The sequence below is a fragment of the Schistocerca piceifrons genome, chromosome 4 (assembly GCF_021461385.2).
Source record: "Schistocerca piceifrons isolate TAMUIC-IGC-003096 chromosome 4, iqSchPice1.1, whole genome shotgun sequence".
Lineage (NCBI taxonomy): Eukaryota > Metazoa > Arthropoda > Insecta > Orthoptera > Acrididae > Schistocerca > Schistocerca piceifrons.
In genome coordinates this window covers 425899559-425914142 of record NC_060141.1, presented here as the reverse complement: position 1 = coordinate 425914142, position 14584 = coordinate 425899559, and the positions used below count along the sequence as shown (strand labels likewise).

The 14584-nt window shown below is 38.4% G+C and overlaps 1 protein-coding gene across 2 annotated transcripts in view; it reads left to right on the top strand.

Moving 5' to 3' along the window:
• The first annotated feature begins 6105 nt into the window (after positions 1-6105).
• The window catches only part of LOC124796238 (ATP-dependent RNA helicase WM6), a 30717-nt gene continuing 22238 nt past the window's right edge, over positions 6106-14584 (top strand). Inside the window, exons 1-3 of one of the 2 annotated variants that reach the window (XM_047260327.1) lie at positions 6106-6246; positions 13056-13272; positions 13435-13655. In XM_047260327.1, the coding sequence (XP_047116283.1) occupies positions 13065-13272; positions 13435-13655 (429 nt within the window). In that variant the 5' untranslated portion in view covers positions 6106-6246; positions 13056-13064. Of the gene's footprint in view, positions 6293-13055; positions 13273-13434; positions 13656-14584 lie in introns of both variants that reach the window. The other variant, XM_047260326.1, reaches the window with a different exon arrangement.

The following is a 14584-nucleotide window of genomic DNA, read 5'->3' as shown; positions in this document are numbered from 1 at the left end:
TTTGCACGAACTTTTTAAATGTCCCTCGTATCTGTACTGTAGGCTCACATTCTACATATATTTGAACATTTAGGAATAGCTGTTTCACTGGTTTCTCTGATATTCACATAAGTAGGGGGATCAAAGGCGGTGCTTTTGGCCGTTATGGCTCTCAGCGCCTCTTCTGTATTCTAATCAAGTGACCTTGGTGATTGATAGTATTGCTTGAGTTTAATCATTTCTGCAAATGGCAGTTTGTGTTTGGAGTTGGTTGTCTACTGTGCACAGGTGCCAAGGCCATGGGGTCTGAGGGAACCCAAGCCCCCTCAAAAATTTGTTTGTGGGGCGGAGCCTCCCAATAATGTAAGAAAATTATTCGTTATATTATGCTTTGTAAAATCACAAAATTATGTTGGAAATTTTTATTTTCCTTGTTTGATGATAGTAACCTTTTAAAATACATTCAGTAATGAGTTAAAACAAATAATTATTAGAGCAGTAAGCAGATTAACTGAAAACGATTGGTGTCAATCATGATAGTGTTATGGTGCTGTGGACACACTTAGAATTTGTTCCAGTGTGCGAGCCTTCGAGTAAAGTCTGACACCAACAGGCCACCGCTGTGGCTGCGCTGACATCAAAAGGACTGGAGCAGAAGTGCCTGGAATGCTGTGCCTCACGTCGCCTTGACGCTTCGAGACATTTTGACGCCGCGGCTATATAAAGCCCACCCTACTGTTGCAGTCATTCAGTGTGGGTAGTTCAGCACATGCTGCAGACGTGCTTAGTGTTCCAAATTTAGTGTCTAGTGGACTACTTTATATGACTATATTTTATTCACTTACATTCGTCTCTTAGTATATTGTGAATTAAGTTTGTAATGGATAAATGTGGCACTAAAAAGGCGCACTTGGAAGCTGATGATAGTGCAAGTCAAGCTTCAACAATTATTGTGTCTCATCAACTGCTTCATCGTCTTCAGGTGAGAACTGTTCACAGCCAAAACCTGGACACCCCGGTAAGGGAATGTCATTTCAGAAGTCTTGGTTGATCAAATGTACATGGCTAGAATACGCACATCTACTGAAAAGTTTGTTGCAAAACATGCAAAGAGGCCGATGTTAATAATCTGTTACAATTTTCTTCAAAAAAAGAAGATGCATTTACTTCCATAGAGTTTTCTAACTGGAAAAATGCTTGGGAAAAATTCAATCTTCATGAAAATACGTTTACACATAAAGAAGGCGTTCTCAAAGTAAATTCTGTCACTAACCGAAGTGTGGCCTCCCTATAGAACGAACAGTTAGATAGTGATATGAAGGAAGGCCGTTTAGCTATTGGAAGAATTTTTACTACCGTGCAATTTCGAATTCGACAAGGACTAGCAATTAGAGGGCACGAAGATGTAAAATCAATTTTTTTTTTCATTTGTTGGAACTCCGAAAGGATGACATACCTGAGTTAAAGATTGTCTAGGGCGATCGAGGTATAAGTGGACAGCCCACGATATTCAAAACGAGATCATTGATCTACTAGGAAAGTCTGTGTTGAGAAAAGTATTGGCTTCAATCAAGAAGAGTGAACATTTTTGTATTATGGTTGCCGAAACAAGTGATTCTTCAATTCACGAACAAGTGTCATTTTCTATTTGTACTGTTGATGATTCCTTAATCATCAATGAAGACTTTATTGGCTTATATGAGACCCCCAACAATGAATAAAAAACTCTGTTTACTATTTTAAAAGATTGTTTTGCTCGTCTTGATTTGTAAATGGATAACTTAAGAGGACAGTGCTGTGATGGTGCCTTGAATATGAGAGGTAAGTTCAAAGGACTAAAAAAAGTTAGTTTTGGATATACAACCAAAAGCACATTACATGGATTGCACAGTTTAGACTTGGCAGTTGTAGACAGTCTCCGCCATCTTACGTCTATGAAGGATATTATGGCTTTAGCCAAGGATTTAATAAACACCGTAAGGGAATCCAACAAAAGGATGGCACTTTTCAGAAGCATTCGCTGTGAGAGGCCAATGATCAAACTGGTCTACAACCCATTTGCCCGTCTCAATGCACTATGTGAGCTTCTAGTATGTTGAGAATATTGAAAAACTTTTGAAGAACTTCTTGAGTTTTTTGAAACATTTTCTGCAGAGGTCAAAACAGAGACAGGTTACAAATAAGCAGGCTACCTTGAGTCAATGTTACAATTCAAAACTTATTTCTTTTTACATCTTTATTGCCATGCAACGAACCCTGTAGAGAATGCCAACGAAAAAATTCAATGCCCTCATCTAAGTGTTGCTGATCTGGAAAAAATATATGAGGGCTTGATTTGTATATTGAATAGAAGGCGTGATAGTTTTGAACACTATGGGAATTGTATTTAAAGGAAAAATCTTCACAAATTGTATTTTTCAAAAATGACCTAGACATTGAGAGACTGCACTTACACTTGAATATGTTAACCAATATCGCTAAGAAAAAACAAATGGTCTTAAAAATGCATGATGTAAGAAAGTACATTACACATGAGCCTGCAGTTGGAGAAATGTTATGTGAAGTAGTGAAGTGCATTAAGCTTATCCAAGTAGTTCCAATCACTACAGCAACAGCAGAATGGTCATTTAGCACCCTTAGATGTCTGAAGTCAAATGCGATTGAACAACATGGCTGTTCTTCATACCCATGGAGATGTTTTGGATGAACTGGATATCCGACCAGTCATCAATGACTTCATATTCAGTAATCCTGTGATATGGTCGACATTTGCACCTTTCTAAAGACAGTCTAGCCCTGATAATGGCATTTAGAGCAATATTAAAAATCTTTATAAAATAGAGAATTAAATACATACATAATGCTAAATTTTCAGTACTAGTTTGGTACTATATTACTATAGTACTAGTTATTTTCAAATACTTTAATATTTTTAGGATGAAGACGCAATTAAAACCAGCTGTTTGCATATTTTTTGACTGAAAGTATTAGGCATACTGTATTAAGTCTATTAACTGTATTAAAGCATTAACTTTGAGATATTGTTTTTGTTTAATGAACCATGAGCCTTAATCAAAGTAAGTTTAGATTAGGTATTTCACTTATTAGTCAAAGTGTTATTACTGTGTAACAGCAATATTTTATGTTTTACTCTTTTAATGATAGTTTAAAATATATTAAATTATAATATCAGTCTTTTGAGAGCTATATATTCACTGCCCTGTAATAGTCTATAAGCAAGATTATTACTCTAAATTAAATTAGCTTTTTACGAAAATATTGTGCTTGTTTATGCTTTGTTTCTTTTTTCAAAACCAAAAAATGTATCATGCTTGTCGAGTTTCCTGGAGTATCGAGTTATCGAGAGTCCAGTTTTCAGTGTTATAATGTTGATCGTTAGACTCTAAAATGCTTTAAAAAACTGTAAAACTCACTGTTTTTCATATAAAATTTTGAAAATTGCCTGAGGCGAGATCCCCAGTGTTGGACCCCCCAATATTTTTTCATGTCGGCGCCCCGGCTACTGTGCAGGAGTCGGCATTCCTGTGGAGTGTCAATGTGAACCCTGTTGAATCTGTATTATGCGCTAACAGAAAAGAAAATTACCAGAAAAAGTTAACCGCAAAGAAACTATTGCAACCCAGACCAGATTCGTTGTCTGAGAAAGTGACGGAATCAAATAAGCTTGAATATAAGCGAACATTTAACAAATAAGTGTATAATAAACGTAAGTTTTTATGTGAGTGCAACATAAGAATGCCTGATTTTTCAGCCCAGAAGTTAATTTGTTAATTAATACATGAATGAGGGATATTGTACATTTGACGGAAAAAATAAAAAAAAGCAGGAAAACTCCCACTTCCACAAAAATGTGAAATGGAGAGTAGCAAAAGGTTAAACATTATTTCGTTCTTGCCAAAAACTGTACTTAATTATGCAGTAAACAACAAAATTCCACAAAACAGTTCTTCCTTTTTTTAGGCAAGTTACGCATATTGTTATTATTATTATTGACAGGGGCTGAAGTTGTATAAATATGTTGATAGGCGTAACTTTCATACAGTAGATGCTATTAATTTCGCACTCTCATATCTACCTGATTTCAAAAATTTGTGGACATCCAGAATGTATATCTGCGAGCCGTCACTGGTTTCCCCAAATGGTAATTCCATACTGTGAGTATGCATGGTACAATGTATGTAGGTGTTCTTTAGTAGCACAATGTGCAAGCAGTATCATAATAATTATTATGGTGCTAAATTTGCAAGACATTGTTGTCTCCATTGGAGTTTATTGTCAACTGTAATTCCCAAGAATTTGCTCCAACCTTGTATCATCTGTCAATATACGTATTCTGTTCAAGAAAGCCATAAACATTTCTTTTTTCTGATTTATAATTAAGTCATTCTGTACGAGCCACAGCTTTCTTCGATGTGCCAAACGCGTTCTGCAGTGTTTTGACATTCCGTTCCGTCAATAAATCGACCTTACTGTTGAATAATCCGAGAACATTACAGTAGATGCAACTAAAACTATACGTCAATATTTTGATATATTTTTTGTGAATGAAAGTCACAGTCTAATATAACAGTCGCGACACTCACTGCTGTAAAAGTTGCTGCCGTTTGACAGGTGGAGCGACACTAGCGCTCCAAGCGGAAGGTAAGGTGAACGTCAGATGCGTCGTAAGCATAATGTTTGTTTGCATCCATTTCCTACGTTATTTCCGAATTATTTGAGTTAGTTTCTTGCCTCCAAGAGTTTGTGTAGTATCAGAAGGCATATATGTTTCTAAAAATGATTCTAAAATAAGCGCAAGTATGGACAAAATCCATGAATATAGTGGAAAGCTACAACACATTCGTGAAGAAACACTTGTGGCATTGGACAGAATTGCAGCTTACCACGTCGATATCAAAAGAATATAAACACACAGAATCACATGTAAGAAGCACAGACATGTACCTCTACATGCAAAAGCGATGGACAGCTCGTTTATCGTTCTGTAGGCCTACTGTGTTTGTCATTGTCGTCTGTTGCCACAAGTACGACCTTCATCTTTATATTATTCTAAGTGGGGCAAGCTACTACCAAATAGTGGGAGAAATATGCTGAAAACATTATAATGAGCTGATTATATTACATTTCACGCAAAACCAAATATTTGAATGATTTTCAAACAATCTGTCTGTAGGCACTTTCCTTGTCCCATAACAGTTTCGCTCGAAGTCTAGCGATCTGCACATTCTGACACTACACACGCTTTTGTAAGACACGAACAGCTGCACTCAATCTAACCACTTCATCGTCAAAGCAGGTCTGTGTTGATGATTCTCACGAATCTGGCACTAATACATGGAGAGTTGAACTGGCTGCTTCTGTGTCATAGGACTGTTTTACAGCTTTAGATTGACTGTCGAATCTCTGTGGCAGTTTCCTCTTCATCGTCAATTGAGTTGGCTTATTTGGAACGTCAAACAGTGTGAGTACTGCATTCCACACGAGTTTGTTATTGTCTGCGTTCATGAACTGGTTTTGTTCGAAATGTAGCGAACAAAACCTAATATTATTATACAGGTAAACCGGGTCTTTCTTCATAAGGTCTTCTCGTCTGCTATTAACTAGCCATTTTTTGCTCCTAAAACGAAACATTCATTATTTATACACATACAGTTTGCAAGTGAATCCTGACGATACACTTTAGTAACATGATGGTATATACCTCTCAGGATCCTTAGGAAACCTGAAAAAGACAGCTGTGGTGTCTTCTACCTATTGCAGCTGCAATTTATTGCGCTACAAACGCTCCCGATGGTAAAAACCATTGTGTAAATCAAAATAAACAGTCAATATTCGATTTCACGATCGCGCCGAACTCAGAGTATAACCTTCCGGCCGCTTGGGGCGCTTCTGGCAACAAAATCGAGGCGAAGTGTCGCGACTGTTACGGTAGACTGTGATGAAAGTCACGACCATTGGACTGTTGCTGAGTCTTCAGCGATATCATTGGTCTAATTACAAATTACTTCCGGTCAATTTAGAAACTGTAATTCAGAATAATCTCCAGTTTAGAAGAATTTCTATCAGATACTTATTAGTGATTATTAAAAAATATTGGGGGTTTTTACTCGTATATATTTGCCTCCAGCAATGTCTTCCAGATCGACGTTCATAACCAAATTTGATTGTGTGACTGATTTCCTGGCGTTACCTTCCATTTTGGCTGTAGGTGAAGTGGTACACGGGTTGAAGAAGTAGCGTGTAAAAGTTAGTATTGGTATTTCTGTGTGTAGTGCTTCTGAGGTTTGAAACAGTAAGTAAAATGAAATTGTTTATAGTTGGGTGAAAGTATTATATTTACTTTGTATGTTGTTTATGGTTTCATTGTCTGTAAAAGCCATGAGTTAATGGGGAACTCATGTTCGGTTTTTGTTGCGTTTATAATATTGTACGATATGTGAGGCAGATTGTACTATGTGCGAAGTTACGGCCCAAAACATTGCTCAGTAAATGTAGCATTGATTTCTATTATCTCCTATATTGCAAATGAATTGGAATTACGAAATCAATAAATTACGCCATATTGTATTTGTTGATTCAGAAGGATCAGTTTTCAAGTTGTGTTCTGCCTTGTAATTAGTGTTCCCATTTGCTAACTGTAGATTGTCTGAAAGTGACTTTAGGCTGTAGTTAGTAAGTGAAATGCTTCGTGCAGTTTAAAAACTTGTGCGAAACTGAGGACAGGCTATTTGCATTATTGTGTCTACTGTGTAAATAAACAGAGGAAGAATGATGAAATTATAGATAGGGACATCTGATCATTTGTGATGATTCCATCTATACTGACTTCCTTCTCGTTACTCTTAGCTTGGGTATGGTTATGTACATCGTGGCCAATCCGTATGCCTTTAGTGAAATGAAACAAAGTGAAGAGATCTTAGTCCGGTTTCTTGCGGTATTATGTTAAAAATAAATCTTATCTTAGTCTACGCGTAAGTTAAGGTTTGGTGTGTAATGGATTATGAGTTTACCACTTTTAACAATGTTAGGGCATAGAAAAATTATAACTTTTGCAAAATTTTCTTTTACCTGTGCACTATCAGTATTGTGGAAATATTAAGCATGTGGATTAGGTGCTTTAATTTTACTCTGGATGACAGCTTTTTTCAGATTGGTAGGCAATACCTTTATAAAGTAATGCTGAAAATCTATGCGATACTTCCAATGTTTTGTTGCATTGAAATGGAAAATACGGTTGTTCCAGTAGCAGTACATAACCAGACATTCTTGTTAATTTTTTTTTTAAGAGTTCGAGTGCTACTATTGATGCTGGTTCGGTGACTTTTAGTAGCAATAGTATTGACTTGTTTCCAGTTGTATCCTAGCAAGTAAACATTACTGTGTGTTGAACATTGTAGTAGTTATTGTGAATGCAGTGTCCAGTTAGTCTGCTATATATATATGACTGGAAGTAGTATATAATTTGGAAACAGTTAACTATTACAGTTTTTCACAGTCTGTCATCATAAGTACAAGTATAATTTTTATTTATTTATATAAGATGCTAGCAGTGGGTGAGGTGGGCTAGTTACCTCTGAGCCTCCCCCATAATTTCTTTGTAGTTAGATAGAGAGGATGGATGTGTTTATTTCAGCTGACAATCTTGGTAGTTTAGTGTACACAGTGTCTAAGTTGTTTAGTTTTATCATGCTAGTAGTTAACATGGTCATACCTAACTGTACAGTCTACCCAAACTGTGTCATATTCGTCCAGTTTTCAAGCTACTGGAAGTTAAATTTTTTCCAATAGATTATGTTGACTAACACAGGATAGAAACAGGCTTGTAACAAAGTGCCTGCAGTTTGTTTATTATAAGTTTAGCTTGTTTACTGTGCTGCCAGCACTGGCGAAAATGCACTAGTTGGAAGGTAGTCACAGACCATTGCTAGTGTATCCATTCCGGTAACCTCTTGGTTTTAACATAAGCACAAAATAGGGGTAAGGAGTCTGACCTGCCTCCCGTTCACTGCTCCTCTCCCCACAGAAGCCCTAATGCTGGATCATAGCACGCCTCCTGTCGTTCCCGGCAGCTACTGCACAAAGGGCCAATTTATTGTTGCCAAGCAGTAGGGTAGTGTGGAGATTAGGGTTGAATGATTTCCCTTGGCTTATACAACTCTGTAAGTAACTATAGACACCTGAAATACGTCATATATACCCAAAACGGAATAACAAAAGTTATTGACTGTTACGCGGAAAAAAATGTTGGTTTGCTGTTACTAGCACACTCAGTATGGTCGTGGCAACAGCAGCTAATAAGTCCAGTATCAATTCCTTTGTCCATTTCCTGTTAACCTACAGTACAGAGTTCGTTTTCCAACCTTGAAATAACTGTAACACGAGTTAACACTTTCTTAACTCACTTTGCCTTTCAGCTGCTGGCATTCCGTTGTGTATTTTCAGAAAAGCACAAAGTAGCCTATGAAAAAAATGAAGAAGAAAGTTATTTTAGTGGCTGTAAATTTGTTATGCATGAAGGTATACAACAGCAAACAGAAAGCTGTACCAACCATGTTCTCTGGTTGGTTGTTGCTATGGAATTTCATGCAAGCACCTAACTGTCATTCATGTTGTTCTCATCCTGGTACATTATTACTGATTACTGAAAGCAGATAAACAATAATAGCTTTTGTAAGTTAACACTTGGACAGATTTTATTTGTGTGCTATGTGTATGTGTACTGAATTTAATGTACAGTGACTTGTGATAGTTATCCATATGAACCATAAAAATTTATAAATTTGCTGATGATATCATTACCTTATAAGACTTTTAATTTGTATTGCAAAATTAATTGATCAGTATTAAGGGGAAAGGGATTTGTGCCCTTTTCTTTTTATTAATGTTTAAGTGAAGGAAGAATGATGAAACTATAGATAGGGACATCTGATCTATTGTGATGAAACCTGTCTATACTGACTTCCTTCAGTCAGAAGAGCTGCTTCATGCACTTACTCCAATCAATCACCTAATGCACCTTAGTGTTCTTGCAACTCCATACACTTGTTTTCAGTAACAAAACATTGGTACAGCTATAGTTGGCGTGATGAACGATGGCGATTGAATTAAGGCTTGTTGTGCAGACCTATGTCATGCATTCTCTGCAGCCAATGAGCTTTCAGCATAGTCTGAGTGCTCTGCTGCATATGCCGTAGCTAATGCGAGCATTAAACATGATCGTAGCTAATTTATTTATTCTATTTTTTAATTTTTTTAAGTGAATTTTGATTCCTTTTATTGCGAGTTGTCATTGCTGATTGTGGTGATAAATTCTGCATAAGCAAGTGAGAGACATAATTTGCAAGATATGCACTTTCTTCAAGCATAAAACACACGCATGCGCACACTGCAACTGTCACTTGCAATCGTCGTCAATGCAATCCGTGTCCGTGCCTTGAGATGTGCAAACTGTAATCGTTTGTGTATTGAACTACAGAAGCCTTCTGAGCTTAGCACTAGGAATGTAGCAACAGTGCTGCCAGTGTCGAGACTCTTCTTTGACATATGAAAAGTAGTTGGAGGCTTAGATTTGATTAACTTCATCTTACTTTTTAATTTTACATTTTTTATGTGGGATTCATTGTTTAATGCATCCAGTTTTCTACAAAATGTATATATCTACTACTTTACTTCGGTTTAAGTTTGTTGTACATAAATTGAGTGAATGATCCAAAGTACTATTGAATTCTTTGTGCTAAAGATGATCTGCTCATAGAGTTCCTTGTGTGTGGGACACTAAGAAGACACATCACAAAAACCATGAGGTACCATAGTCACAGTCAAAGATGTGAAGAAAGACCTTGGTTTCTGACAAACTAGGAAGTGCAAGAATGGGTACAGTGCTGGATCCATCAGTGGCCGACAATGTTTCACAAACAGGAATTCATCATTTCGTCTCCCAGTGGGATAAATTTCTTAATGCGAACAAAGCGCAGAAACCAAGAGCGCACAAGCTCTCTCCGAAGGCTCGCATATAGCGGGTATCCTCAGCTGCATCCCCCCCCCCCCCCCCCCCCCCAATTTCCCAAAGCAGATTAAGGGTGGACATATAGTTACTTTCAAATAAATATCTGAAATTTGCCGGAAAAAAACTGAACGAACTTAATTGTAAACTGCATGCATTATACACTGGTGGTGAAGTTTCAGGGTGCAAATGAAAAATGAAGGAATCCTGGTTTTGTTAATGGAAATCTATTGCAATAATATTTCAGTTTTATTACAGAAAAGCTTTCCTCTGGTTCGCCACTGTTTTCTTAACAGCTAAAGAGACACGTGCATGTTTGTTACATGCTGTGTGAGGAGTGGTATGGCTTCTGTTCACATGCTCCTCTTCCCAGAGTACTCACAGCGCAAAGCTTGTGTTACTGCCATCACCACATTGCTAGAAGTGCCAATTTACAGCCTAGCCATCACCACATTGCTAGAAGTGCCAATTTACAGCCTATATGTATCATTCAGCTGTTGTACCAATCTGATGATAAGGATGGGCCAGGGAAAAATCTTATGATTGATGTTGTCGTGTATGTCCGAAAGATAAAGACACCACGTGGGTTCCGCGGCTGTGATGCATATGATTTAAGTTGAAGTGGGTTGTGGGAGAAAGGGAAGGAATTGACAATATCAGCTGCATCGGGACTTTATGCTGTATCAGCAGCAACAAGTGAAAATGTGTGCCTGACTAGGACTCTAACCTGGGAACTCATGCATACTAGGCAGTTGCATTAACCACAGGACTGCCCAGACACTGCATTTATTGCAAAAAAGTGGATTATCTTGGCATGAGAGCTTGGAGGACATGGTTTTGGGTGCTGATAGGTGGTGGTAGGTAAGAATGTGAGCATGAGAGTATGGAGGACATGGCTGGGGACTGTGGATAGGTAGTGCTGGTTGGGAATGAGTCAACAGGGCAGCCAGCAAGTTGGAGATCCTGCGTTTGAGTCCTGGTCTGGCAAATGCCGCTGATCCCGAAGTCCCTACCCTTCAATTTACATAAATAACACTCTGTTATGAAGTACGGTGCGTGTATACTCACACTAAAAGTATTGACTAGTACATATATACTTCAGACATCCATTGTTGGTAGAAGGCAGCTTTGATGAGTAGAGTGAGTGTGGACTGAGACCTTCTAACTAGAATGGTGCTCCTCATTCTGTTCCTTCTAGAAGGAATCCAGTACACCATCCTATGTCATTTCCACATCATCCTTGCCAGATTAACTTAGTTTTTTCATCATTACGAGCCACTCCCACATTTGTTGCAAAGCCTGGTGGAATGCTCTCTCCTCCTTGGATCTCCGTGTTACGCATGGTCTTCTGGATTCTTTGTCTCCAACGTTGGTGGCTGATTCATGAACAGTTGAATTCATCTTTGTTTTCTCTGAGAATATGACTTTTATTCTCATATATATTGTTTCAAACTCCTTTCATGGTGTCTCCTGGGGTTGAGTGGGTGCTGTTCCCATCTATTTAAAAACTTTTTAATAAGTCAGGGCTGGAAGGATGTGGGAGGGATGGACATCGTCACATGCAGAGCGTTGTGGAGACTCGCCTGGCCCCATCCACCTACAGAATGGGTTATTTATTCTCCCACTTTGTGTTATTATTGTCTGTCCAATGATTACCATTGTGTATTTAGTTTTGTAACTTCAGCTATTACGAATCTCTTGAATAGAAGGGATTTTTTCCTCTGTAACTATTTATCCGCCCTTAATCTGATTTGGGAAAAGGGGGGGGGTGGCAGTGATGCAGCTGAGGATTCCCGCTACATATGACCCTTGGGAGACAGCTTGTGTGCTCTTGGTTTCATTATTTCATTGTATTTATGGCTGTTAACACTAACTCCAGATGGATTATTATTTGACTGGAGAACGGATGACCTCACTGTTTAGCCCCTTAACCTCCAACAAACCATATAATTAGCTGAAGGAAGAATGATGAAATTATAGATAGGGACATCTGATTATTTTTGATGAGTCCTGTCTATTCTGACTTCCTACTTTGTTACCAGTGGGGTGAGATAAAATATGATGACAATATTACAATGGAAGAATAACGCGTGAAAACATCTGAAGCCGTTTTTTCCATTGCCGTTTCTTTGCATGTTCATAACCTTGAATTCTCTTTCGGTGATATCAATTATTGCTACTGCAACACAGTAGTAAGTTTTTAGATTTTTCAGATTTTCCAATTTGGTGCAGGTGCTCTTTGAAGCAATTTTACTTCTGAGCAAGGAAAAAAACACTTTAGTCCCACTTGAGCAGGCTGTTCCAGCTTAAATGTCTGCATGCGAAAAGCCAGGCACTTGCAGGCAGAGGTGTGGAAACAGCTTATGTGCATGCAGTCGAGCAACCTGCCTCTGCTCTTTTATGTTAGTTTTCTTGAGCCAAGTGATTGCAGACAAGGATGGGTGAAGGATTTGCACATGCAGTAGAATGAGGTTTGAACGATGTGCACTGCCCAGCAGGTAACCTATGTACTACATGTGTCTGCACACTCTGTGAGCAGCTGATGTCCATCCCCATTGGAAAGTGGTGAAAGAGCCTGCATTGTGGTATTGCGAGTTGAATGATCAGAAACCTTGACACTGAGAAGAACCAAGAATTTCATTTGATCACTTGTTTGAACTGTAGGCCAAGACATGGAAAAGGCGGGGCTGCTCATTGTTTACAATGAAACTTATAGAAACAACAGGGCTGCTAATTTCAGACAAAGACAGTCGGCACAATAAACTACTATCAGTGCGGATGCATAAATTCATCCCCCCCCCCCCCCCCTCTCTCTCTCTCTCTCTCTCTCTCTCTCTCTCTCTCTCTCTCTCTCATATGTCCTAACTTTCTAAATAGAAGCACAAGTTCTATGTTTGTTATTAGAATTTTTTGTGTGTCGACCACTTGAGGGCAGTACCTTCTTCTTCCTCCTCGTTATAGCGCTTTGTTTACAGCTAGAAGAATATATAAAGAAACCTTCAATTTCTGTTTGATCTTGCATTACTGAACCTTAACATTTTAAAAATTTCAGCATTTTAACATGGCTGATAATGATGACCTTTTGGACTATGAAGATGAGGAGCAGCCTGAACAGACTATTGTGGAAGGATCAGGAGATACTCAGCCATCCAAGAAGGAAGTGAAGGGAACGTATGTGTCAATTCACAGTTCTGGATTCAGAGATTTCCTGCTGAAACCAGAGATTTTGAGAGCAATTGTAGATTGTGGTTTTGAACATCCATCAGAGGGTAAATTTATACTAATGTCATATTCATTCTTTGAACACCTATGATGACAATTATATCCATTGATTTCATGATTTTGAACTCTCTCACTGATGCCTATAATTACTTTCAAGAACTGTGTAATTACCCACGAAAAATACTGATGAATATGTTCTTTGATTTCAGTGCAGCATGAGTGCATTCCACAGGCTGTACTTGGGATGGATATTTTATGCCAAGCAAAATCTGGAATGGGGAAAACAGCTGTATTTGTCTTGGCAACTTTGCAGCAACTGGAACCAACAGAAAATCAAGTGTATGTTTTGGTCATGTGTCACACTAGAGAACTGGCCTTCCAGATCAGCAAAGAGTATGAACGCTTTTCAAAGTACATGCCACAAACAAAGGTTAGTAATGTGTTTCTTACACTACATGCCATAAATTAATAGTCAACTATTTCATTTGTTTCATGTGTATTTATGCGTTTTTCGTTTAGGAAGTTATTTATGATGATGCAAAAGCTATAAAAGATGCTCCTTGTCCACATCTATGTCTATACTCTGTGATCCACCTTGCGGTGTGTGGTGGATTGTACGTGGGGCACCATTATTGTTTAGCTCCTTCCTGTTCAGCTTGCAAATGGTGCATGGAAAGGATTGCAGAGTCCCTGTGTAGTGTCTCCCACTTGAGGGGAAGCAAATAGTGACTGACAAAGATAATAGTTTCAGTTTGTCTTTTATGTCATAAATACTTGCAGCTTTTCAATTGCAATCCAACACAGATGGAAATAAACAGTGTGTGTGTGTGTGTGTGTGTGTGTGTGTGTGTGTGTGTGTGTGTGTGTGTATATATATATACACACACACAGACATATTTAAATATCAAGCCGATAATCAAGTTTCTCTCACACTCGGCGCAGCATGTCCCCATCAATGAGTTCGAAAGCATTGTTGATGCGAGCTCGCAGTTCTGGCACGTTTCTTGGTAGAGGAGGTTTAAACACTGAATCTTTCACATAACCCCACAGAAAGAAATCGCATGGGGTTAAGTCAGGAGAGCGTGGAGGCCAAGACATGAATTGCTGATCATGATCTCCACCATGACCGATCCATCGGTTTTCCAATCTGTTTAAGAAATGCCGAACATCATGATGGAAGTGCGGTGGCGCACCATCCTGTTGAAAGATGAAGTTGGCGCTGTCGGTCTCCAATTGACATGAGCCAATTTTCCAGCATGTCCAGACACACGTGTCCTGTAACGTTTTTTTCGCAGAAGAAAAAGTGACCGTAAACTTTAAACCGTGAGATTGCACAAAACACGTGAACTTTTGGTGAAT